We start from the raw sequence: 26,285 nt of genomic DNA, 5'->3' as shown, positions 1-26,285 counted from the left end.
ATAGGCACCCCTACAAATCCCAGCATTGTTATAGCAGGCTATGTAGCCTATGCTTGGAACTGGCCCTGTTTACAAGCAATAAAAAATAAAAGGATTTATGCCAAGAATGCCAATCTCTACATATAATAAAAGAAAGAGTCTGTCTGTGTGTGTGTCTTTCGTTCAGGCTGTGCATAAAGTAATAGACCCACGGCTACGAAATTTGGTACATAGGTGCATCTAGACAAGAGCCAGTGCACCTCGAAGCGATTTTTTCAAAATTCGAATTAGGATTTTTTTAATTTTATGTTTTGTGATGAAATCGCATCATTTTGAGACATAATAGCCTAAAAGAAAGCGAGATTTTACTCTACACACTCCATTTTCACATCGTCATGAAATGTAGGCCTTAGCTATTTTACGAACTTAAAATAAATTTCGTGCTTCAATAAATCGATTAAATACCAATTTATTTAACAAAGGGAGCTTAACACCTTTTCAACGGGATTTTTTATAAAAAAGTTTATTTTTAAAAATGTATATTTTATTTTTATTTGATTTTTGGAAACGTTAAACTTTCATCCTTGAGACTGCTTTTACAAAAAGAATTTGAAAAATGATAATATTTTGTATTTAAAAAAAAAATTAAATGAAGCTTCCGAGTACACTTCTGACATCTCACATCTTTAAAAATGTCATTTTGGCAACAATTTTCATGTCTTATTGTTATTGATAGATTTTTGATGAAATCGCATCATTTTGAATAGTTTCATTCTTTTAGAAATATGGGTTTGGCAACAATTTTTCATCGTATTTCTTATGTCACTGTTTTTAAGAGATTGGCATATTTCATTGTCATTTTTATATATATACAGTCAAAAGTCATTAATCCGGACTCGTCGGGACTTCGGCGATACCAGATTATCGATTTTTCCGGATTATAGATCATCAGTTTAAATATAGTAGGATGGCATGCAGAAATTGTAAAATTAAAAATATGAAACCGTAATTTATGAAATAAAGAACAATTATGATCTAAAGGGTATCAAAATTTACAAAAAAAAAGCTTAATATTTATTTGTTTACTTTATTAAACATTTCTTTCAATGTAAGTTGTTTAAGTTGCTTCGTTTTTTATGTGATAATACATTCTCTTTAATTCTATAAACAGACATAATTTCTTGTTCAGTTACAAAGTTCCGCTGTTCAAGTCCTATAATTGCTGTGTCGAGAATACCGACTAATTTTAATTTGTCAATCAAAATTTTTTCGTTTTCAATAACTTCTGTCACTTTCTTCGCTATCGGAAGTGAATTATAATGACGAGGAATTTGATTTAAATCATATCAAAGATGGAGTACATCGAGATGAAATACTACATTTAGTAAGGAATTATAAGCCAAAAAAAAAATAAAAACATCTGCCCTGAAGATAAGGATAGTGCTGACAGATCACCTTCCAATTTATTGCGCGCGCCGCCGCAGTGTTAAAGATAAACAAAGTTTAGATAAACAAACGTCAAAGTTTAGATAAACAAAGGATATGCCTTTATTCATTTTTTGCAGGAATTCCACTTTTTGTTTAATGGACTTCGAAACATACTTTCGCTTTGCAGATCCTTTACGTATTAGTAAATATATATCAGAAATTCTATTTAACATAATCAAAAGTTCAAGCTTACTTTTATAAAATTGCTCTAATAGTCTGCAAAAAATAATAAGCCGAATCCAATTCGAAGATTAAAGAACAACGCAATCTGCAACATTAATTGAATTAGATAATTTTAGCTTAGCTTATACCATCCGTTATACATTAAACGCGCATTCGTAAATGTATTTTGCACATGCATATTCGCAGCCGTAAAGGTCATGCATCGATGCGACGCATGCTCAGAAAGTTTGTAGCTTTGAGGTCCGGATTTTTTATCATTCCGGATTATGGGTGTCCGAATTAATGACTTTTGACTGTATATATAATACATTTTTATTGATTTTTTTTTTGATAAAGTTGTTCTGTGGAGTAAAATTCTGCGTGGAATTTTATGTTTTTTGAGTTGCTTTCATGTTATTTTTTGCTTATTTCACTGTTGTAAGATCTTGAAAAGTTTTGCATGATTTTCTTCTTTTAGGATAATTAATATTTGTATTAAGGGATATAGCTTATTTCATTGTAATTTTTTTCCTTGAAAATATAAGACAAACTATCATTAATTATACTTTGCTTTTCAGAATTTTTTGTTTTTTGTATTCTTTTATGTTATTTATTGCTCATTTCACTGTCTATAAGATATTGAAAAGTTTTGAATGATTTTTTTAGGAAACAAAATTCTTAACCTCCTTTATACCATTTGAGTTCTTAAGATTTTGCAAAAGGAAGTTGGTTAATTTATTTATTAGGGTAATTAATATTTGTATTAAGGGATACTGCTTATTTCATTGTAATTTTGTTATATGTAATAACTTTTTTTCATGAAGTTGTTCTAAGGAGCAAAATTCTATGCAGTTTTTAAATTTAACTTTTGGTGTTCTCTTCAGCCACTTTTTCCGGTACATTTAAAAGCCAGATGAAGGCTGGCAGCAAAGTTGCTAGTAATATTATAAAACAGAAATATAGGCATCTACTTGTATATGTTATATAGACAGGGTGTCACATATTGAATGAGACAAAAAGAATAGAATAGTAAAAATTCTGTAATTAACTCTGAAACTACAATTATACAATTTTTATTTGCTAACAGCAAAAAATCTGGCAGTCATGAAATTGCTGCTAGAGGCATTGTCAATCAAAATGATGCCATTCATGCTTCAGAAACATACTGAGTTTTGGAATATGCCAAAATATCATCACTTATCATCATACAAAAAAATTTTCGCATGAAATTTGGAAAAGAACCATTGCATCATCACAACACTGAATGGTAGGGGAAACAGTTTCAGGACACTGGCTGTTTGTATAAGAAAATGAGCCCAGGACGAACAGCAGCGAAAACCAAAATGGTTTAAAAAATGTTTGAAACCATTTTACAGAGTCCCACAAAATCAACTCATCATGCGAGTTCTGAATTCAATATGCCTCGTGTAACAGTATGATGTGAAACACCTACAATTCTATAAATCAATGATCCTATTTCAGAATTTAGTGCTGAAATATGAAACGATTTTGTAATACACGGTGTCCCAAAATTTCATGTACAAACTTCAAGAAGAGGTAGAGAACATTGTTAGGAATCATAATCACATAAGGAAGCACGGGCAAATATACCACCCAAACATAAAAAATAAAGACACAGGAATGACAATAACAGAAAGTGGTATAAAATATTTTATTATACAATAAATGAGTACAAAATTACTCACAATCATCACAGAAAGTGTTCGAAATTATGCCCATTTTCACTGATGCATACGTGACCCCTATGTAACATGGGTTGGCGAACATTTTCGAAGATACCTGGCATTTCGCACATCACAGCTGCAGCAATGCTGATTTGTGCCACCAGGTCTATTACAGAAGTTACTACCATATCATAAAAAATGGTCTTCATAGCACACCACAAAAAATAATCAAGAGGAGATGAATCAAGTGATCTGGAAGGTCATGAGAAGGGACCACTGTATCCCATGCAACATTGTCCAAAAGTCTAATCCTAATAGTCATGTACAGATATAACATAATATGATGGCATTCCATCATCCTAAACCACATTCAGCAAGGAACATGTGCAGGGACAGCGTCAAGCATTTTCACAACAGCCTCCAGAAGGAAAATCAGATACTTTTGACCACACATTAACATTGAAGCCATGTTGTGTGGCATGTGGTTGGGTTCCATGTGGATTGTCTACAGTCATGTATGCGTATGTATAGATGTGTATTGAAAAGCTCTTCATATGAAAAGGCAGCTTCATTGCAGATCAAAACAGAGGTAGGAAGCTGCAGTTTGGTGAAGAAACTGCTCTGGAAATGCGACACATTGTGGTTGATCCTCCGGCTGCAATAAATGAACCCTTTGAAGATGACAGGTAATCCCTTGTATGATGTAATCCCTTGCTGTGGAGAATACAGCAGACAGCTGGAGATGATTCAACAGCAGTGAGTGGTTGCTGGATTTTGTTCCACAGTATGCAACAGTTCCTCCCAGTACTGGTACTCATGCTATTCACAGCCACCAGGTACTCTGCATCCTTCCTGTGAAAGATCCATGCTCTGCAAGGTTCTGATGAACCCAAGTGAACCTTTAGCAATTTAGTTGGTGCCTAACTGGATATTTTTTTCAATACAACCATGCAGCAGGATATCTATTTCCAGTTAGCTAGGCCGTAGATAAAAGTGCATATCTATGAATCTGACTCATGAAACGATTCATGTTATCCACACGCACAGTCGGCATCTGAAATGAAGAAATCACACATGCCAACCTTGACAGTTCAAGTATAGTGCCATCTATCTGTTTCTCTCCATGCTTTCCTATATAATTATGATACCTAACTATGTTCTCTACCTCCAGGTTTTTACATGAAGTTTTTGGACACTATACATTTCAAATTAAATTTTTTACATTTGATTTTTTCCTAATGTGTCAAACATTCATTTGATAATTTATACATATATTCAGCCATAAAAAGAGAAAATATGTAAAGGGTGGTTATTAAAAAACTTCTAATTATGACCACATATTGGGAATTGTTTCACATATCTGAAGTTTTAAGATTTCAATTTAGATTTTATAAAATTGAATACAAATGTAAAAGTAGAATAGGGATTCGTTTCAGATATGCACAATGACGAAATGTACTTCTTATGAATTGATGCTTGCATGGAGAGGTTCCAATTCCCCTTGATTAGTTGGGATCTTTCTATGAAATCAGTAATTATTCTCGTTTTATTCTCTATTTTTTCATTTTAATTAAAAATTCCAGTTTAATTATTTACAAATTCCAATTAATATATACCACAATAGCACACATTTGCTATCTAAATTTCACTTCACACTTCATAATTTCCTATTATGGTAAAAACCCGAAATATGATAAATCCTCAGTTTTACTGGTAACCTAGCTTTTACCAAAGCGGCTTGGTAAAAGTCTGAAGTATGTTTTAATATGATTCCATTTCGGCTTTTTACCAAGCCTTTGTGGTAAAACCTAGGAGTCTCCAATAACTTCCAGTAAAAGCCCGAAATGAGGGATTACTTATGATAGCTTATGATAGAATTTTCTATTCAGATACATTGTATACAATGTGTCCCAAAAAAGTTAATACACACTTTAATTTTTTAATTGATAATATAAATTGTAAAAGTGATCAAAATAAGGTATTATTTAAGATTCTTGTCGATGGAATTGTCTTACAATTTTTTTTCAAACAGTCACAAGAAATAAAAATTTTAAAATGCAATATTTATGCTGTTTCAAAAATAGGATCCCATGTGAAAAAGCTGAACTAATGCACAATTCTCTTGATAACTACTGAAGAGATTTCAATAATTTTGGCAATAGTTAAAAAAATTAAATTGATAGGTCAAAAAAAATATAAATATAAATAAATAAAAATTAAATAAATTAATAGAAAATTTAAAAAAACCTGAAAGTTTTCAGATTTTATATTTTGCTCAAAGGACCTTTTCATTAACGTTTTGTGCATTACCTTTATTTATTAAATATCATATTCTTTGTACTTAAACCATAGCTGGAAATAAAAATGTTTTTTTTTTTTTTTTTTTTTTTGTACAGTGTTGCCACTGCTCACTTTGAAATCATCGAGATTGTTGATCAAAAATTCATTAACGTTTACAAAATATGAAATAGATAATAAAACAAATTCCAAATTAGGGCTTCCAGATTATCTTCGGGTGGAGGAATACGCTATCCAAAATTTGATCGCCCTAGGTAGTGTTGTTTTATCACAATGCGAGAAACATGCAAACATTTATGCAGACTCTTCATTATTTTATTTTCTTTAAATACAACACAGGGCGATAATATTTAGTGGCAACAATTTGAAAAGTGATACAGCCTTTTAATGTTTTCATCGCAAAATGCCAAAATGAAATTAATAGCTGTTCTTGGCTATATAATACCCTACAAGCTAAAAATTATAAACTTTTTAAAACAAAAAAAATTTACATTTTTCTTTAATACTTCTTATTACAGTCAAAAGTCTTTAATCCGGACTCGTCGGGACTTCGGCGATTCCGGATTATTGATTTTTCCGGATTATAGAGCATCAGTTTAAATCTGGTAAGATGCCATGCAGAAATTATAAAATTAAAAATATGAAACCGTAATTTATATAATAATGAGCAATTATGATCTAAAGGGTATCAAAATTTACAAAAAAAGAAGCTTAATGTTTATTTGTTTACTATATTAAACATTACTTTCAACGCGTGCATGCTTAAAGCATACATTACGCATAGCCGAAATTAGAAAATTGCAACCAGAAAACTATTTGATTTGTATTCGTGATATTTATAATGATGAAGAATTTGATTTAAATCATATCAAAGATGGAGTACATCGAGATGAAATACTACATTTAGTAAGGAATTATAAGCCGAATAAAATAAAAACATCTGCCCTGAAGATAACGATAGTGCTGACAGATCAACTTCCAGTTCATTGCGTGCCGTGACGTCCCCCAATCAAAATCTCAAATCAAACTGTTGATTTGAGATTAGGGCCTTCATCTTCTGTATTAACCATACATTCATTATTAATATTTATAATTTTTTGAAGTCCTCTTTGGTGGCCATGTTCCTAATCAAATTACATGACAAAACTTAATTAGTATGTCCCAGCTTCATAAGACAACCAAACATAGCTTTGTAAGGTGAACATTTGATTCCCTCATCATATGTTTCGTTTTTCATTGCTTGAACAAATTTTAATCCTTCCGGCCACTTTTCTGTCTTACTTGTTTCCATCCATGTTGCTAACATGTTCTCAACGTCTTGGTTCGCCTGTTCGACAGAACCTTGCAATTGACTGTGTCTCGATTTACCATGATCTATTTTTATACCACTCCACATTTCACATAAATTGTTTATGATTTTGTTGCAAAATTCTTTCCCATTTCTGGAATAGAGAATGTTCGGGGTTAAAAAAGTTGTGAAAATATCCAGAAGGTGATATGCTACTTTATCAGCTCTTTTACTACGTAAAGTAGCAGATGGAGTAGGACGAATTTGGTAAGATGATCTTAATACACTAAAGGGAATTTCATATCATGATCAGGATTGAACTACATATCTGTTAAGTCAACTTGGCATCAAGAATTCATTTCGTTGTGCAGAAGTGGTTTGATTACGATCACCTTTTTAACAGTATTTTGTTTTTTATTGACATAGTTCTTATAGTCTCAAACATCTCATGATAGATTCTACTGTTACATTCTTGTATTTATGATTCAGCTTCTTAAGCATATGAGTTCTTCTGCCATGGCTAACTGCGATATAAGCATTGTGTATGATGTTGAAAACTTCATCAATTGTAACATGATATAGGGTTTCTGCTTTTCCTGCAGATAGTGGTGCTACAAGCTTGTTCTCTCCTCCAATATTTAGAATATTATAGTGTTTCAGCATTCTGTAATGAACTGTTTGTTTTTCCTTCACACATTTTGCTTCTTTTCCTTTATTTATTATTTATTAAAAAAAGTGTATTTCTCATTTGCTAAATAAAAACTGTCATGTGCTATTTTTTACAGACTCAGACAAAATGTCGTAAAACATTTTCCACATAACATCTCTCATTTTCTTTCAGCAAAATGCAAAATGGAAAATATGTTAAAATAGAAACAAACTGCTTTCATTTTATATCGTAGCTACCTACACATGTTTGAATTATCTTGTAGCTTGACTGCAAATGGTACATATAAGGAGGGACAGGAACAGAAAAGTATTGCGGCAGAATTTGCCTGCCCAGGCTTATTCAAGATCAATTTAAATTCCTCATTTCAAACTTTTACCGGAAGGCGGAAACTCTGAGGTTTTACCGCAAAGGCTTGGTAAAAGTCTGAAATGGAAACATTTTAAAGTATACTTCGAACTTTTACGAAGCCACTTTGGTAAAAGCTAGGTTTTACCAGTAAAACCTAGGATTTACCAGACTTTTTACTGTAGATATACATATATGGCTGCACACTAAGTGAAAAATAAAGGTACTTCCTAGTTAAAAGGCCACCATGCTTAATTGCCAAAACTAGCAAACTTAGGCATCTAAACTATGGTATACAAATTTCAGATGTTGTCAAATAGTCATGTAGTGGTAGCTTTAACATGAAAGTAAAAAATAAAATAGCTTAATTACTGGTGAAATGAAAAGTTATTTAGAGATTTGATACCTTTTTAAAAATTACATTTACAAATGAATAAAATCTATAACTAATTTTTAATTATACAAGGTAACCAAAAACATCCTTGCCGTTTTAGAGCATCAGAAAAGAAAAAGTCAAAAAACAAATAATAATCAGCACTGATTAACACAGGAAACAGCAATTTATAATCCAATATACAAGGAGTTCACAAATGATGCGTACAACTTCGTCTCGTACGGCAAAAAGACAAGGTAACCGAAAACGTTCTTGCCGTTTTGGACAGTCAGAAAGAAAAAGTCATAAAACAAATACTAATCACCGCTTATTCTCAACGTAATCACCATCGGTGTCCAGCGCCTTTTGCCAACGAGTGGCTAGCTGTGCGATGCCATTGTGGTAATACTCACGAGTCTTGGACACAAAGAAGTCCGTAAGGCCTTTTCAAGGTCCGGCCGGTTGTTGAAGGATTTCTCATGAAGATAGTTGTCCAGGGAATGGAAAAGATGGTAGTCTGTTGGCACGATGTCTGGAAAGTATAGTGGATCGGATAGTGTCTTCCAGCCCTATCAATGGATGATATGCCTGGCCTCCCGAGCCACATGCGGCCGTGCATTGTCATGGAGGAGGAGTACACCCTTAGGATTGACCAATGCTCGCTCTTTATGCATCAGTGCCCGATGCACTCATTCCAACTGCTGCGAGTACAGGCCTGCCGTGATGGTTTGGCCCACTGGCAGAGGCCCATTAGTGCACCACTTGCCAACTAGTCCACCAGATATAGAGCATGATCTTGCGTGGGTGGAGAGAAAGTTTCGCAGCATGAAGCACAGGGTCCCGTGGTGACAACCATCTAGAACACCTGGGTATGTCATACTGGATCCACTTTTTATCACTGGTGAGTTCTCGATCAAATATGGATGCATTGTGGTGCTGAGTAAGCAATGACAAATAGGCAGTGATACTGTGAGAAGAGTGCCCACTTGCTCAGCTTGTATGCCTTTCCTATGCACTACAAATGGAATCTGATTATTTTATCAAATACTTGGAAGTGTGCAGAAAGCTCATCACATGTTTGGTTTGCTGTCACTCTTTATAGCTGCTCTCAAGGCCTCACCGTCCAGCGCTTGGGCCTAACCGCTGCATCACTAAGTGACATATCACCTGATTTAAACTTCTGGAAACATTGCCTAGTGGTTCGTTCGTTAGCAGGATCATCCTCAAAGACCTAGCAAATTCGGCTACTTGATTCTGCTGCTGATAGGCCCACTTTAAAATCATACACAAACAACTCTGAACGAGCGCGCCTTTGACACATTCATTTCAATCAGTTGCTGTATGAGTTATGTTTGAAGTACCGATGCAACGCGCTTTTATACTCTTGGTCAATGTCCGGACTCCCTAACCACTTCATCGCCAGGTTTGGCGACTATTTTTATGATAGGGTTCACTCTTCCAATGCCATATCAGAAATGGCAAGAACGTTTTTGGTTACCTTGTATTTATATTTTTAATCTTGAATAACTTGATATTTTGTACAAAAATACTTTCTCAAATACTTCTCATTAAGAAATACACTTCTTTAAATAGTTATTAGTATTTTGCCCAATTCTAAGTAAAAGGAAGCAAATTACTTCTAACAATACATTTTCTTACCCAGCAAGTCCACCAAAAAGAAATCGAATGTACTTCGGCATTGTAGCTGGTGGAGACTGTGTAGTGGCCATGGTTGTTTTTGCTAATCTGAAAAAAAAATGTTTGTAAGAAATTATTTTACATCATAAATTAAAATGCAGATGCAAAATAAAATGAAGAATTAAAATAAGCTGCAATGCAAAGAAATTCTTCAGTCAGTAACATAAGCAATTGAAAATAACTTCATATAATAATGCATATAAAAATTAAATAAGTTACATACAAAAATAAAATTAGTTGCAAAAATTAGCATTGTTAAATATTTTGCATCATTGGATAAATGGTTTGGTTTAGTTGATTAAGGTAAAGCATGCTAGGGTTATCTGCTTAAGAAAATAGATTTTTTCAGTAGGACTTGAGAAAACAGTTCATATCCACATTACACATGGGGGGGGGAAACATGAAAAGCCCATGCAGGCAGCACATTCACCTGAAACATAAACTCAGATCGAATAAACAGTGTTCAGCAAATTTACTACTCAGCTACTGGTAGACACTTAAGGGATAAATGATGATTGAACGATTGTTCATTGTGCACCACTGAATAAAATCAGATAAGGAAAAAAAATCAATTTTATTGAGCTGAGCTGAATTGGATTAACTAACTACAGCAGAGCACAAAAAAGTTATATTTATCTGACTTTCAAAAGTTTTCATATTGTGTAAACTTTTATACTAAGTTGTATTCAGCCTAAGATATCTTTAACATATAGAAGATATTTAAAAGCATGGATTTCAAAAGAAACTTCACTAATGAAAAATGCAATAGGATATAGACTCAAAGCAGTGACAATCATTATAACTAGGCATGAAGAGAAAATATTTTCCAAAGCTTAAGATTGATAAGTATTAATGTAATATGTTAAGTTGTGAAAGCATGTAATATGTTAAGTATGAAAAATCAGAAAGGCAGAGTAAATCACACGTACAATAAATACGCTTTTATTTTAATGAATGGCATAAGTAAATAAACAAAAATCTGTCTGACAAAGAACACAAGGCGAGCATAACAAATTATGCACTTTCTGATTATCCACACTCCCATAAAAAGTCCCAGACTAATTCACAGCTTTGTGAATTGGCAAGAAATATCTGTGTGGGTATTTCTACAGCTCATCAGAATTCCCTTGTTCATAAATGATAATAAAAAATAGCATTTTATGAGAAGAAGTAAAAATCTATATAGCCAATATTTAAATTTTTGCAGCTGGTAGATAATGCTTGATTTTGACATCATTTGACTAGCTACCTAATAGCTCTCTAAAATTAATACAGACTGTTTCCGATTACAAAGTGTGTTATGTAAATGTATAGTGTCTTTGCAGTATGGGGGCACTCTAAATATATGATGAGCTCAAAGTCCTCTCGAGAGGTTGGTAGTACAAGAGGAGTGAGAGCTCCTTGGACCCATCCCCCACAGGGTACTCCATCAAAAATGCAAGCAGAACTGAATGAAATCGCTCTGTCCCTATATGGTGCTCAAGGTTGTTGCCAATGGCAGGCATTATCTTGCTCTCCTTGCCATGATGAATTTCATAGCTTTGTTCTGATGTTACTGTCAGAAAAGTGAGATAAACTTGTATAAAAAATTCCATTCTAACTTTCTTTTCAAAAGAAAACAGTTTTTAAAAAATAAAAATTGATACACATTAATAATCATTGCCATTGATTTTAATTTGATAAGTCTATTAGGACTGACATATTTCAGTCCTTAAACTTTGTAGATACACATTTAAATGCGTGCATACGTATCCATTTATATCGAGTTTTAATGAAAGTTTCCCACCATTACAAATACTGTCTGCCCAAACAGTTCACTTTGGCATGTTTAATCATATTTTGTCAAATAGTTTTTGATACTTGAAAGAAACAGACTTGCTTTAGAACACAGTATTGTGAAATTTGTAAAAAAATATTCTCATTAAGGTGTTTGAAATGCAACTTATCACACTACCAGATTCAAAAATTAGCTATAGAATGTTACCAAATCATTAAAGTACTAATGTTGTATCATATGACACTGTAAATGTTTGTTATGAAAGTTAAAAACAAGGATTATGACATTCAAGAAGCAGAGTGCTCTGACCGGCCTACTCATGTTGATGTGCTCACCTGCGAGAACTTGTGAAAGAAGATCAGTGTGTGTGTATCGTGAATATGGCAAAGCACACTAGGGCTATCTGCCTAAGGGAAGGGATGCCTTCGCGGAGGACTTTCTAAGGGAAACTGGCTCGTATACACATCACACATGGAGAAAACCATGAAAACGCCCATGCAGCCAGCCCGTTCGCGGGGTTCGAACTACCAGTGTTCAGCAATTTTGCCGCTCGGCCGCTGGTGGGCCGGAAGAAGATCAGTATGCAACCACTCGAGAGCTTGCTAAGTCAGACGTTAGTGCCACTTCCATTAGTCTCACTGTGCATCGCATAAGCTTGACATATAAGTTCAATTGCTGGGTGCCGCCTGAGTTGAGACGTGCTCCGGCCTGCACTAATCTGCTCGAATATCAACACAAGGAGGAAATTCTGGACCGGATCGTCACTTGCGATGAAAAGTGGATTTACTGTTAGAAATATATTTTATTTTTCTGATGTTGTATCTGCCAATGCAGTGCTATAATTATAGACACTATGTTCCTTAATATTCATGCGTAACCCATTTTTTGTTTTTTGCTGAATGGCAACAGTTTCATTAGTCAGGTTAATAAACATGTAACATGCATTTGTGATTTGCTTATTTTTTCTACTATATTACAAAATATATCTGCCATTAAGTGATTTCTATCATGTTACCAGCACAATATGCTCTAAAGAAATTTATTTGGCAGAAATGAAGAAGAAATTTTAATTTTTCCAAAAGAAAAAGAAGCAACATCCATAGCACTGGTGAAGCTAAGGCTAACATGTTGAAAATGACCGGATGGAAAAAAATTAAGATTCAGAAACTCGATGGAGATAATTATAATGTTTGTAAATCTGAGCACAAGCTGTTTTAGTTCAAAAAAATTGTTGGGAAGCGATTGATCCAGGTTACGGTGCTGAATTAAACAATGATGAAAAGAAAATTAATGAGAAAGCCTTAACCTTCCTATTCTTAGTGGTTGAAGACCAGTTCTTAGATGACATAGCTGACTGCGAAAGAAGCGTGGGATACTTTAAAAGATATCTATACGAAATTCGGATTCTTGCATTCTCTACAACTTTTAATGGAATTTTTTAATGTAACTTTAAACCAGGAGAAAATATCAGTTCTGATCTAAGTCAATTGATGGACCTTCGTCAAAAGATATCATCTTGCGGACATAAACTTGCAGCCAGAGAAGTTGCCCTCATTATGTTAATGCGTTTGCCCAAGGAATACGAAGGCCTCATCCTCAATTTAGAACATGAAGATACGTTGTCAACTCAAATCGTAAAATCACGTCTCATCGTTAAAGAGAAGAAGTTACTGCATTACACAGAAGTGACATCAGAAGTTGCTACCAGTAAGGTCATGGAAGAGAAAGCCCTCAAAACTCAAGATAAGTATAAAACTAAAACTTTGCAGCTGTTACAGAAGCAGCATAAAAATACTGACAGAAAACCCATTGCTCTTCTTGTGGGGAGTGGGGTCATACTGCCAAAAATTGCTCTGCTGCTAAAACTACACACGCAAAAATGGTTTCTAATGAAGTATATCAAGCACTGTTTGTTGATACTTGCGGTGAGAAACCTGTCTCTCAAGAGCAGAAATTTATGAATTTAGCTTTAGTGAAATCACAAGATAGCCGATTCTGAAAAAAAATTGAAGTTTCTAGCATGGGAGACATTGTTTTGAATCCTGTCAGAGAATGATGCTATTCACCTGGCAAATGTTATGTATGTCCCTAAGCTTGATGGTAACCTTCTTTCAGTAGGAAGAATAGAAGATATGGGAATGACTGACTGTTTCCTTTGAGAGGGGCAAAGCAATCATAAAAGATCAAGACAACAAGATAAGGTCATCCTCACTCTATATATTTATGGAAATTTATACAAAATTGAAGAGAAGCAAACACACGAAATATACCTTTTCAGACATGAAGAAATTATGCATCGAAGATTAGGACATTTCCACCATGATGAAATTAAGAAGGAAAGAATCATCCCTTATGAAAAGGGATGATTCGAATATGATGTGTGAAGGAATCCAAGAAAAGGAGACTGTTTGCTCAATATGTGTTTTGGGAAAATGAAGAAGACTCCATTTCCCAAGGAAAAAGTTGAACGTTCAACTAGATTACTTCAGTTGATACATGCTGATGTAACTGGGCCTATCAGAGCTACATCAAAAGGTGGATCAAAGTACGTCATTACCTTCGCTGATGACTACTCAAGGTATGCTGCGGTTAAAAATTATGAAATCTAAAGATCAAGTCCTTGAAAAATTCATGGAATATGAAACAAATGTTCAAAATTTCTTTGCTGATGACTACTCAAGGTATGCTGTGGTTAAAAATTATGAAATCTAAAGATCAAGTCCTTGAAAAATTCATGGAATAAGAAACAAATGTTCAAAATTTCCATGGACTCAAAATCACTATTCCACGAAGCGACAATGGAGGAGAATATGTCAACAATGAATTTGATGATTTCCTAACTAAAAATGGAATAACAAGACAACTCACACTTCCCTGGACACCACAACAAAACAGAGTTGCAGAAAAAATGAACCATACTCTATTTGATATGACTAGATAAATTCCAACATCCCACAAGAATTGTGATCAGATACTGTAACTATTGCCCGTTATTTGAGCAACAAGTTTCCATCAAAAGCTACCGAAGGAAACATACCTGAAGAATTCTGGACCAAGAAGCCTGTGCAGATTAGTCATCTGAGAATATTTGGCTATCGAGTTTTTGCTCAAATTGATAAAATGCTGCAGAAATGAAAGCTAGGAAAGCGTGCTCAAGAATATGTTTTTATAGGATATCCCGAAGGTGTGAGAGGATACTAACTATGGAATACAGAGGAAGATAAGTTTTTAGTGAGCAGAAATGTTAAATTTGATGCGAGTGTTTTTCCATTGAAGAGGAGCCAGACAGCTACTCAAGCAAAGAAGAAAAATGAACTGACCTTTAACTTAAATCATGAGTACAATTCTGATGGCGAAGTAAATGTTGTTCCATTAGAAGTACCCATTAGTTGCACCACCACAGGCGTTGAAGATGTTGAAGCCCCAATAAATGACACAGCAGAAGAAATTGAACACACAGAATCAGCATTACTGGGAGATTCTGATAGAGGTAAGGAAGACCCTCTGGGAATCAGAAAAAGCAGTAGAGAAAGGAGACCTAAGACTTACTATGGGGAATCCACTGTGATATAAAGCTGTTTGTGTAAAACAAACTGCCACCAAAATCTAAAAGAACCCAACAAGTGTAAAAGAAGCAATGAATTCACTAAATGCAGAGATGTGGAAAGAAGCCATGAAGGAAGAATTGTCTAATTTGTCGAAAACAAGACATGGGAATTGGTTCCATCCAGCTGGCCATCAAACTCATAGGATGCAAGTGGGTATTCAAAGAAAAACAAAATGCAGATGGAGAAATAACCAAATTTAAAGCTCGATTAGTAGCTAAAGGCAACTCACATGTCCCTGGTAAAGATTTTTCAGAGACTCTTTCTCTGCTGTAAAGATAAAATCTATAAGAATCCTTCTAGCCCTTCCTGTCGAGTTACAAATGGACATCACTGCTGCCTATCTAAATGGCTTACTCAAGGAAGACATATACATGGCACAACCTGAAGGATCTCAAGAGCAAGGTAAAGAGCATTTAGTGTGTCATTTAAAAAAAGCTTGTATGGCTTAAAGCAATCAGGAAAAGAATGGAATGAATGCTTTAATACTTTCCTGAAGAATTGTGGACTGTCTGTGCACAAAATGTGATTCATGCATTTATTACCATCCAAACAAAGCATTATACTTTGGTATTCTATGTAGATGACACATTAATTGTTGAGACACTAGAGGAAATAACCACATTTAAGAATAAGCCTATGCAAAGATTCAAAGCAAGAGACCTTGGTGAAGCAAATTAAATACAGTCAAAAGTCGTTAATCCGGACTCGTCGGGACTTCGGCGATTCCGGATTATAGATCATCAGTTTAAATCTGGTAAGATGGCATGCAGAAATTATAAAATTAAAAATATGAAACCATAATTTATGAAATAAAAAACAATTATGATCTAAAGAGTATCAAAATTTACAAAAAAAAAAAAAGCTTAATATTTATTTGTTTACTTTATTAAACATTTCAATGTAAGTTGTTTAAGTTGCTTCGTTTTATGTGATAATACTTTCTCTTTAATTCTATAAACAAACATAATTTCTTGTTCAGTTACAAAGTTCCACTGTTCAAGTCCTATAATTGCTGTGTCGAGAATACCGACTAATTTGCCAATCGAAATTTTTTCGTTTTCAATAACCTCTGTGTCACTTTCTTCACTATCGGAAGCGAATTATAATGAGGAGGAATTTGATTTAAATCATATCAAAGACGGAGTACATCGAGATGAAATACTACATTTAGTAAGGAATTATAAGCCAAATAAAATAAAAACATCTGTCCTGAAGATAAGGATAGTGCTGACAGATCAACTTCCAATTCATTGCGTGCCGTGGCATTTCTCCCCCCCGCCGCCGCAGAGCAGCGTGAAATTGATAAACAGATTTCGGAATGGTTAGAGAAACAAAGGATATGCCTTTATCCATTTTTTGCAGCAATTCCACTTTTTGTTTGATGGACATCGAAACATACTTTCCCTTTGTAGATCCTTTGGGAGCTCCAGCATCGGAAATTCTATTTGACATAATCGAAAGTTCAAGCTTACTTCTATAAAATTGCTCTAACAGTCTGCAAAAAATAATAAGCCGGATCCAATTCGAAGATTAAGCAACAACACAATCTGCAACATTAACTGAAATAGATAATTAGATAATTTTAGCTTATACCATCCGTTATACATTAAACACGCATGCGTAAACATATTATGCACACACGCATATGTGCAGCCGTAAAGGTCTTACGTGCACGTGTAAACGCCTATGCGCATGCGTCAATGCGACGCATGCACAGAAAGTTTGTAGCTTTGAAGTGTGGATTATAGATCATTCCGGATTATGGGTGTCCGAATTAACGACTTTTGACTGTACTATCTATGAGGATCCAGAAGCATGCTGATGGCACTTTAACATTACATCAAACAGCTTACATAGAAGAAATTCTAGAAGAGTTCAAATTAGAATCAGTCAGGGAAGCATCAACAAACATCGATCCCACAGTAAAACACCAAAATGCAGATGATGAAGAGTGGGCAGATATAAAAGTAGAAAGTGATCAAATTCCGTATAGGCAAGCTATAGGTAGTTTATTATACCTTGCTTGCGGAACACGTCCTGATATTGAATTTAGTGCAACCTATATAAGCCAGTTTAATGAGAGGCCATCTGAATTTCCCTGGAGGAGTGTTAAACATTTTTTCCGCTATCTTAAAGAGACCAAACATCTATCTCTTACATTTAAAAAGACTGGAAGAGCCCTTGAAACACTCTCTGATGCTGACTCTGGTGCTGACAAGGTTGACAGAAAGTCCTTCAATGGATATGTTCTGATCTTAGGTGGTGCTGCAATATCTTGGTGCAGTAAGAAGCAGTCTACTATTGCCCTATCGTCGGCTGAAGCCAAATATGTGGCTGCTGGCCTTGTTATAAAGGATGTTTTATGGATAAGGGGAATGTTGAAAGAACTGGAGATGTTGAAGTTTATCCCATCGCCCTCAGTTATAAAAGTAGACAATCAAGAAGTAACGTTCATCGCACAAAACCAAACTACATCTGAACGTAGTAAACACATGAACATCAAGCATCACTTCATCCGTGACTATAATGAGCAAGGTGTGATTAAATTGGAATATGTAAATTCCAAGGGAAACATAGCTGATCTTCTGACTAAAAACACAGTTCAAAGACAGTATTAATTAACTTAATACTGTCTTTGAACTGTGAGAAAATATTTAGGTTTTTACAAATAGCCCTCCCATATGCATAAAAGGTACCTGTGTATGCTCATAACACTTGTAAATTTCTTTTACCAATTTTTTTTTTATTGTTCAGTTATGAAGAGTTTCTGCGAGTTCCTTTTTCTTAAATCTCTCATTTTGAAGGTTGTATTTAATCAATTTAATTTGAAAGTTTTTTTAGGCATACTTTGGCAAGGTGTTAGAAATAAACTTTATTTTATTTTTTGATGATGTATCTGCCAAAGCAATGCTATGTTCCTTAATATTCATGTGTCACTCTTTTTTTTTTTTTTTTTCCTGAATGGTAACAGTTTTGTTAGTCAAGTTAATAAACATGTAATGCGCATTTGCGATTTGCTTATTTCTATCTACCATACAGTACGAAGTCCGAAATCCGGACGTCCACTATCCGGACCTCAAAACAACCAACAATGTTCTTCTGGTAAGCTTTACACATGCGCATTTGATCCTCCCCTTCGAACATAATAAAACATATGGGGAATTATCGATTCTTAATTTCACTTCGACACTACATAAAATGCCTTGTTATTGAAAAAATAATCATTTTAGCATAAATTTGTACGATAATTTATTTGGCTCCATTGCTGCATATCTGCTTGGCACAAATCTCAAACCGAAACATTCTACATAGATACGAGGCGTATTCGGAAACTAAGTACCGTTTTGGAAAAAAAAATAGTAAAACAATTCTTTCGAATCCAATTTTATTTTTACATGAAAATACATGTCTTAAACTATTTTTCAACATAGTTTCCGCCAATGATCAAACACTTGTCATAGCGGGTGACCAGTTTTTGTATACCATCATCAAAGAAACTTCCCGCCAGTTTCGATAACCACGACTCGACAGCATTTTTTGTGTCATCGTCAGATCCAAAGCGCTTGCCACCAAGCTCGCGCTTCATGTGCAGGAACAAGTGATAGTCGGACGGCGCCAAGTCCGGGCTATACGGCGGGTGATCGAACTGCTCCCAATGAAACTGTCGAATTAACGATTGAGTGACACCAGCAGTATGGGGACGAGCATTGTCATGGAGCAACACAATTCCTTTACTGAGCATTCCTCTTCGTTTGTTTTGAATGGCACGCCTTACTTTTGTTAAAGTCTCACAATATCGGGCCGCATTAATGGTTTCACCTCTGGGAAGAAATTCAGTAAGCAAAACGCCTTTCCTATCCTAGAAGACAGTGCACATGATTTTTTGTAATGACATTGTCACTTTGAACTTTTGTTTTTTCGGAAAATGAGTGTGTCTCCACTCCATCGATTGTTGTTTCGATTTTGGTGTGAAATGACACACCTAAGTTTCATCACCTGTCACAATTTGGTTTAAAAAGTTTTCTCTCTCATCACTGTACCGCATGAGAACTGTCAGGGCACTACCAAGTCGCTTTGTTTTGTGAACATCAGTGAGCATTTTTGGAACCCATCGGGAACACAGTTTGCGATAATTCAAGCGGTCAGACACAATTTCGAACAAAACAGTACGTGAAATTTGTAGAAATGCCTCTGAAAGAATTGTCATTGTGAAGCGTCTGTTCTCATGAATTGCTTCATCAACTTTCCTTACCAAATCATCGGTGAGAACAGAAGGCCGACCACTCCGAGCCTCGGCGTGGACATTTGTTCGACTTGCATTAAACATTCTTACCCACTTTCTCACCATTACATCACTTATCGCGTATTCACTGTAAACTTCTGTCACTTGACGATAAATTTCGGCCGGTTTAACATTCCTCGCTTTCAAAAATTTAATAACGGCACGAATCTCACAGTCAGCGGGAGAACTAATTGTCTTAAACATTTTGAATGTGCACAGCAAACTGAAAACACAACATAGAGCAACCAAAATGGCGACAATTGAAAGTCAGTGAACAAGAAAGACTAGTGCGCATGCGCGGGACGCCTACCACAGCGCTGCGACGGCGCTAGAATGAAACGGTACTTAGTTTCCGAATACGCTACGTACATTGTTGATCTGACGTCAACCTGGTGAATCATTATTTATCATACTTTCCTTCATCATCATATGTTTATCAAAACATAACAACTTGAGTATGACTTATGTAGCGATGCCTAAACAATATTTTTTATGTTAGTAATTGAATAATAAAGGAGTATGGTAATCTTTTATGTTGACATAATGCTTGGCGACGATTACAGATTTAAGTTAAATGTGCTAAAAAATGTTGATGAGGAAAAATTTACCAAAAATTTCTTTCCATATGCTAAAAACAGATTTTGTTGATGATACTCATAAACCCAAAGATTACATTTAGGGCTATTTGAATTAAGAATAACTGATTTGTTATTCACATAAACCCAGAACCAGCACAAGGGCTCGTATGGCCACACTGAGTCGTAGGATTTAGGACCCATGGAGACTGCATCAGATGGTAAGATATCTAGCGCCGGCCCTCAATAAGGCTTAAGTATAAGTGGGAATTTATTTATTCAGAATTCTGATAAGCCTTAAGCATGTGCATGAAATAGACATAAGTATAATAAATAACTAAACTGATACAATTCATGCTTAATTGTCTCAGAGCGCGATAGAAGCAAGATAAAATTTAACGGAACAACTTGTCATTAGTTGCCAAGCTCATGATGCATAGCCAAATATGTATAGTGAAGGACAGCTAAATTTGATGATAATAGCCGCTAATTTTAAAGGTTTTCAGATATCGCAAACCAAAGGTGAAATTTTATAATTAACGGATTTTGTTAAGAAATTTAGAGAAGCAGTAATAAATGAGGATGATATAAAAGTTTTTCATTGTGATAATAATGCTCATCAATCAATTAATGATTGGCAAAATCTATAGTATGTTTCTAGATCCAGAAAATACTGCTACCGATAGTGAAGAAAGTGACAGAAAAGTTACTGAAAACGTGAAAATTTCGATTGACAAGTTAGTCAGAATTCTCGAAACAGCAGTTATAGAACTTCAACAACGTAACTAAACAAGAGATTATGTCTGTCTGCAGAATTAAAGAGAAAGTATTAGCACAAAAAACGAAGCAACTTAAACAACTTACATTGAAAGAAATGTTTAATAAGGTAAACAAATGAATATTAAGCTTTTTTTTTTTTTTTTTTTTTTTTTTTTTTTTGTAAATTTTGATACCCTTTTGATCATAAATACTTCATTATTTCATAAATGCAATTTCATATTTTTAATTTTATAACTTCTACATGCCATCTTGCTAGATTTGAACTGTTGATCTAATTTACGAAAAAATCCCAAACCTGGAATCGCCGAAGTCCCGACGAGTCCAGATCTCGGACTTTGTGCTGTATTATAAAAAATATCTGATGTTTAAGTAATTTCTATCATTTACTTCACAAGGAGAAAAGGGGGTTTGTCTGTGTTCAGTGGGCCCGTTGGCAGTGTTGCAAAGTGCAATTTGACTAACAAAAAGATCATGCTTTGTATCTGGTGGGATTGCCGTGTTATTATCCACGAAGATTATCTGGAAAAAGGTAAAATCCTCAGCAGTAATGTGTACAGTGAGATGCTAGTCCGTGTTGACACTGCTGTCAAGGAAAAACATAAAAGTCAGTTCCAGTGCAAAAAGGTAATATTCCATCAAGATAATGCAAGACCACATGTGTCTGCGTTCATCGGCTGGACTCTGCATGGACTCGAATGGGATCTTTTGCCACATCCACCATATAGTCCTGATGTCACTCCTTGCGACTTCTATATTTTTTCACACCTGCAGCTACATCTTGCTGGTGCTATCTTCCATTCTGCACTGGACGTCCAAAATGATGTTAATCTGGTTTTGGATTCGTCACCACCAAGTTTCTAGGCCGATGGCTTTGAAAAATTACCAAACTGCTGTATGCTTATCTACTTGCTCACACTTGCACAAAAAATTAATTAATAACTCCAAGAAACTTTTATACAATAAATATAATGGGAAACCATCAAAATCCTCTCCTAAACTGTGAGATTTGTTGATAAAAATTCTCTCCTAGCATTTCAAATCTTAGAGTTCTTGTGGGCAAAAAAGTCTACAAAATGAAACATTGTTCAGTCTCATAGTTTGAAACCACTCCAGAAGAGCACTTTCTCCACTTCTTGATTTTCCATCCCTTTTTTGCTTCTCTGAGGACATAAGCATTTTTATTAGTTCCTCAAAATTACAATTTTTAGTTTATGTAACCTGTTTAGAAAATTCCCTATTTAAATGCAGTTTCTCTTTGGCTGCACTACTAATAGGATAAGAATCTTTCAACAATTTATCCTTTTCTTTCAAGCTTAAATCTTTTTGCTTGGGCATTTTTGACAAGATACACACATAGCATATTAAAAAATGTTCTGCCAATGATTCGTTCAAATTTAAAATTCATATTTCTAGCAACAATTTAATACTTTTTACAAGTATGACCAACATTTTGTTTACTTCTTCGCATGCCTATAGCAACCACTTGCTTCTCCATTCAAAAACTGATATTGCCTCCTCCGCATGAGGTGGCATTCAAGAAGGAAACCTAAACTCATTTAAGTACTACCTTTTCTTTAATCTTGAAGAATGCTCATCCATAAACCTATAGAGGACTGTTTTAGTTAACCTTAAGAAATTCTGCCACTTTCAGCTTCAGTCTTGATTAAGAGCTTTGTAAACAATATCTGAAAAAGTCCACGGGAGAAGAGAACTAAACTAACTGAAATTCAGCTAAACTTATTTTATTGAAGTTACATAAGAGAATGATAAATAAGTCATAGATAAATTCTTTTTCCTCATAAAATAACAAGACTATTAAATGCAGACTCTAGTTACTCTGATGAAAATTCAGTTTTACTGAGAAAAAAAAAGCACTAAAAACCAATTTAGTATTTGATTTGTGATCAAAATTAAGTTCTATAGTACAGATTTATATAACAGACAGGAGCATTAACTATTATGAAACCTGTTTTTCTTTAAATTATATTAATCTTTTAAAAAAAAAATCACGTTTTTTTAAAATTATACTTTCTTCAAATGATTTAATTTACTATAGATATAATTTTGCAGATAATAAAATTTTTTACTTTCATTATAATATGAATTTCCATCGAAAAAACTCATTTAAAAAAAATATAAGTTTTCTCAAATTAATAGTAAAATAATGCAAGTGAAAATTTTCTTAATTACTAAAATCTACCAATCTACATTTGGCAATGATAATAAAACAGAAAGAATATATCAAAACTATTACAGCAGGTCAAATGAAAGCATATAAAATTTACCAATACCAAATAATTCGAATGCAGGAAAGTTAAATGATGATAAAATTTATAATTATCTTAAACTGTTAATAGGAATATACAATTTATACACATTTAAAAATTCTCTGTGATAAAAAGATTTAAGAATAGAATTTTATACACTACAAAAATTTATTATGAGGAAGAAAATAGTAGCACTATCCGATATTCGCTAAAAGAAAATACCAACGAAAATATCCTATTTTAGTAACATCTGAAAGATAAATGGTAAAAAACGCGATTTGATTACAATTTTGACAAGTTTTTTATATGATCATGTAAAGGCATCATTATAACTTGGTTAAAGATCTGCACCATATGATACACATATAGCTTATACTATGAATCTACCAAACTAACAAAGCAACTAGCATTGTTATACCAGATACATAGGCCAGCTTATATATGGAAATAATTGTACATTTAAATAGCATATGATTAATTAATGGATTTCCTACTGCAAATAGTACTTTGATTACATTCAAAATATTTTTAAAACACGAATATATACGACAAGTTGATACTCACAAGCTGTAAACCTCACGAAAAATTAAACATTAATAGAACGGTTATTTGAAGTTGATTACGAGAACATGAATTTTGTCCGTAATCCTTGTAATCAGCTTACGAGTGATGAATGTGAGGACACAAAATACTTGGACTGAATTTCGTAATCTATTAAATATTGGTACTTTAATTCAGATGTCATTAGTTTCGAGATAAGAATTCAAACTTAGATACTATGCTTATTTCTGTCCCCCCTTTTCTTTCTTCTTTTTTGTGAAAGAATAGAACACGTGCAAGTAATTTACTTCTTTAAAAACTTTGACCTTAAGCAAGCTTCAAGGTGTCATTGTAGGTTACTTTACTTATCCCCGTTCCCCGTAACGTGAGCAGAGAAACGACAAACGTGTATTTAAAATAAAAAAGTCGCCAAGTTTGAAACTATGTGCCAAAGTCAAATGTTCATTGTTAAAACATGTTGAAAGCTTTAAAATAAATCATATGACATGTAGTAAAATATGCTATCAGGATTTCACAAAACAAAAAAAATATATGAAGCAAATTTTAGTTAATTTATGTGTTTAAAAAATTTTCAAATTGTCCGACAGATTAGTTACCCCAAAGTTCTTATTCAAATTCATTGATTATATTGCAAGAAAAACGCATTTGAGAAAATTAAACAATTTTTTTAAAGAAGTCGGTAAATATATAACTCCAAAAAGATTGGTAACGTAAGCACATAAATGCTAACTTTCGCCAATTAACCACGCCCTGAGGCATTACTGCGTGCGAGAGTACATACGGTATATATATGCGCTGAATTTGATGTTTTGACCTTCACAAGGTTATTTGCAAGTGAACAGTAGTCTTGTAACGCTACGTGCAAATCGTAAGTAATTCCTTTAAATTTTAAAGGACCTCCTTTAGTTCCGTTTTCATATTGAAAGTTTCAGCGGGTTGAGATGTAGTTATGAGTGAAAGCATGAAAAGTAACTTAAATACGATTGAATTCAGTTGCCGGTATAAAAACTTCACACTTGCCGTCGTGGCTTAGAATATATAACCCAATTCCTTTTATTTTTTGAAAAAAATATGTTTAATAGAAATTTACTTTACATTGGTATCAACTGTAAATCTGCAGGTGCGATGTGTTTTCAGTTCACGAGAGATCTCGTGTTATAATTTAATGCCGGTTGGTTGCTAGGAGCCGAATGTCATTTGGAAGCAAGTTGCAGTTGATTTCAAAATTTGTGTATTAGAATAATCTTTAACTTTGGTGACATATATAACGTGTTAAGCGCTTTCTGAGGGCTCTCATCAGAGATATAAAATTTTGTTATTAATTTTCAAGTTCATCGAGTATGTATCAATAGACATTTGTATATAGGTTTATTTAACGGTAATGAATTTCGAAAGTACCATTTATTTCAGTGTTGAAAGTTTAAAATGTTTTCCTTATGTTGGTATTGAATACACTTAATTGTTATAACCAATTCCTTATTTAAAATCTCTTCTGATGATGTAAGTCCCTCTCTTTGTAACCCATCCGTTATTTTAAATCCTGGTCTGATGACTTCAAAACCCTAAAGAAACGTTTTAATTAATCGCTGGTTGATACTTCGTACATTTAAGCATTGCAATGCTCCATATTCCATCTGATCTTGCTTATTTCATTGAATTGATAAAAAGTGACAGGAAATGTGAAGGTTAAATGTGACAGTAGAGGTCATGATTATACTAATTTTTTTCAATTATTTTTATCATATGTCATTAGAATATGTAATTACTGTAGCATATTTTCATATCCTTATTGAATTTCACAAACTATTTGTTTTCATTTAGCACAAATTTTGCAGATTGCATTTTTTAATTAGTGAAGCTAACTTTTCGTTTTCTTCTGCAGCTCATACTTAAAAACCCTCTAAAATTTCATGATTTAGAATGAAAACCACATACAATACACAAATAATTTGCAGGCTAGAAAGTATTCAGTGCAAAAATAAGCATTTAGGAAGTTCCTTTCAGGATTGCCTTTTGTTATTAATTGCATGAAACGGTAAAAATATGTATTAGCCAAAATGTCATTTTTCTCCTTACTTATATTTTTCTGAAAAATATGCAAATTTTTCTTTTTCTTCTATTTTTAAATTCCTTATAGTTCTAGCATGAGAGTAAATGATTCATTATTTCATCTGATGAAAATAAGCTTTTCAAATGCTTTAAAAAGATTCTAGGGGGGTTTATGATACATTTCACTATATTTTGTTCCAACATATTTAATATTTAATTTGTCATAGATGCAATTTCTGGAAATTGGCTCTTTATGAAACCTGCGAAATTCATTTGAATTGAACATGTTTCCTTTAAATTAGTACTGCAAATTAAAGAACCAAAGTCTTTTGAAATCTTGCTTGGTAATATCTTATATACCCAGAAATCATAAAACTTGTTACAGATTCATTTAGCTGTG

General features: G+C 33.8%; 2 protein-coding genes across 5 annotated transcripts in view; one reads left to right on the top strand and one right to left on the bottom strand.

The window, feature by feature from the left end:
- Positions 1-24,568, bottom strand: part of LOC118179599 (mitochondrial 2-oxoglutarate/malate carrier protein-like) — a 69,425-nt gene extending 44,857 nt beyond the window's left edge. The window contains exons 1-2 of one of the 3 annotated variants that reach the window (XM_085827367.1): positions 24,433-24,568; positions 9,948-10,034 (exon numbers count right to left, since the gene is read on the bottom strand). In XM_085827367.1, coding sequence (XP_085683493.1) covers positions 9,948-10,018 — 71 coding nt within the window. In that variant the 5' untranslated portion in view covers positions 10,019-10,034; positions 24,433-24,568. The other 2 variants (XM_085827366.1, XM_085827365.1) reach the window with 2 other exon arrangements.
- A 15-nt stretch (positions 24,569-24,583) lies between these two features.
- LOC118179598 (glyceraldehyde-3-phosphate dehydrogenase 1-like) overlaps positions 24,584-26,285 on the top strand; it is a 38,018-nt gene continuing 36,316 nt past the window's right edge. The window contains exon 1 of one of the 2 annotated variants that reach the window (XM_085827364.1): positions 24,584-24,704. The gene's annotated coding sequence lies outside the window, so the exon portion shown is untranslated. The remainder of the gene's footprint in view (positions 24,705-26,285) is intronic. The other variant, XM_035348773.2, reaches the window with a different exon arrangement.

Source organism: Stegodyphus dumicola, chromosome 1, assembly GCF_044657685.1.
Source record: "Stegodyphus dumicola isolate Sdum_Otavi_A_Nest chromosome 1, ASM4465768v1".
NCBI classification, from domain to species: domain Eukaryota; kingdom Metazoa; phylum Arthropoda; class Arachnida; order Araneae; family Eresidae; genus Stegodyphus; species Stegodyphus dumicola.
The sequence above is the reverse complement of the archived record's forward strand: the minus strand, read 5'-3'. Positions and strand labels throughout refer to the sequence as shown.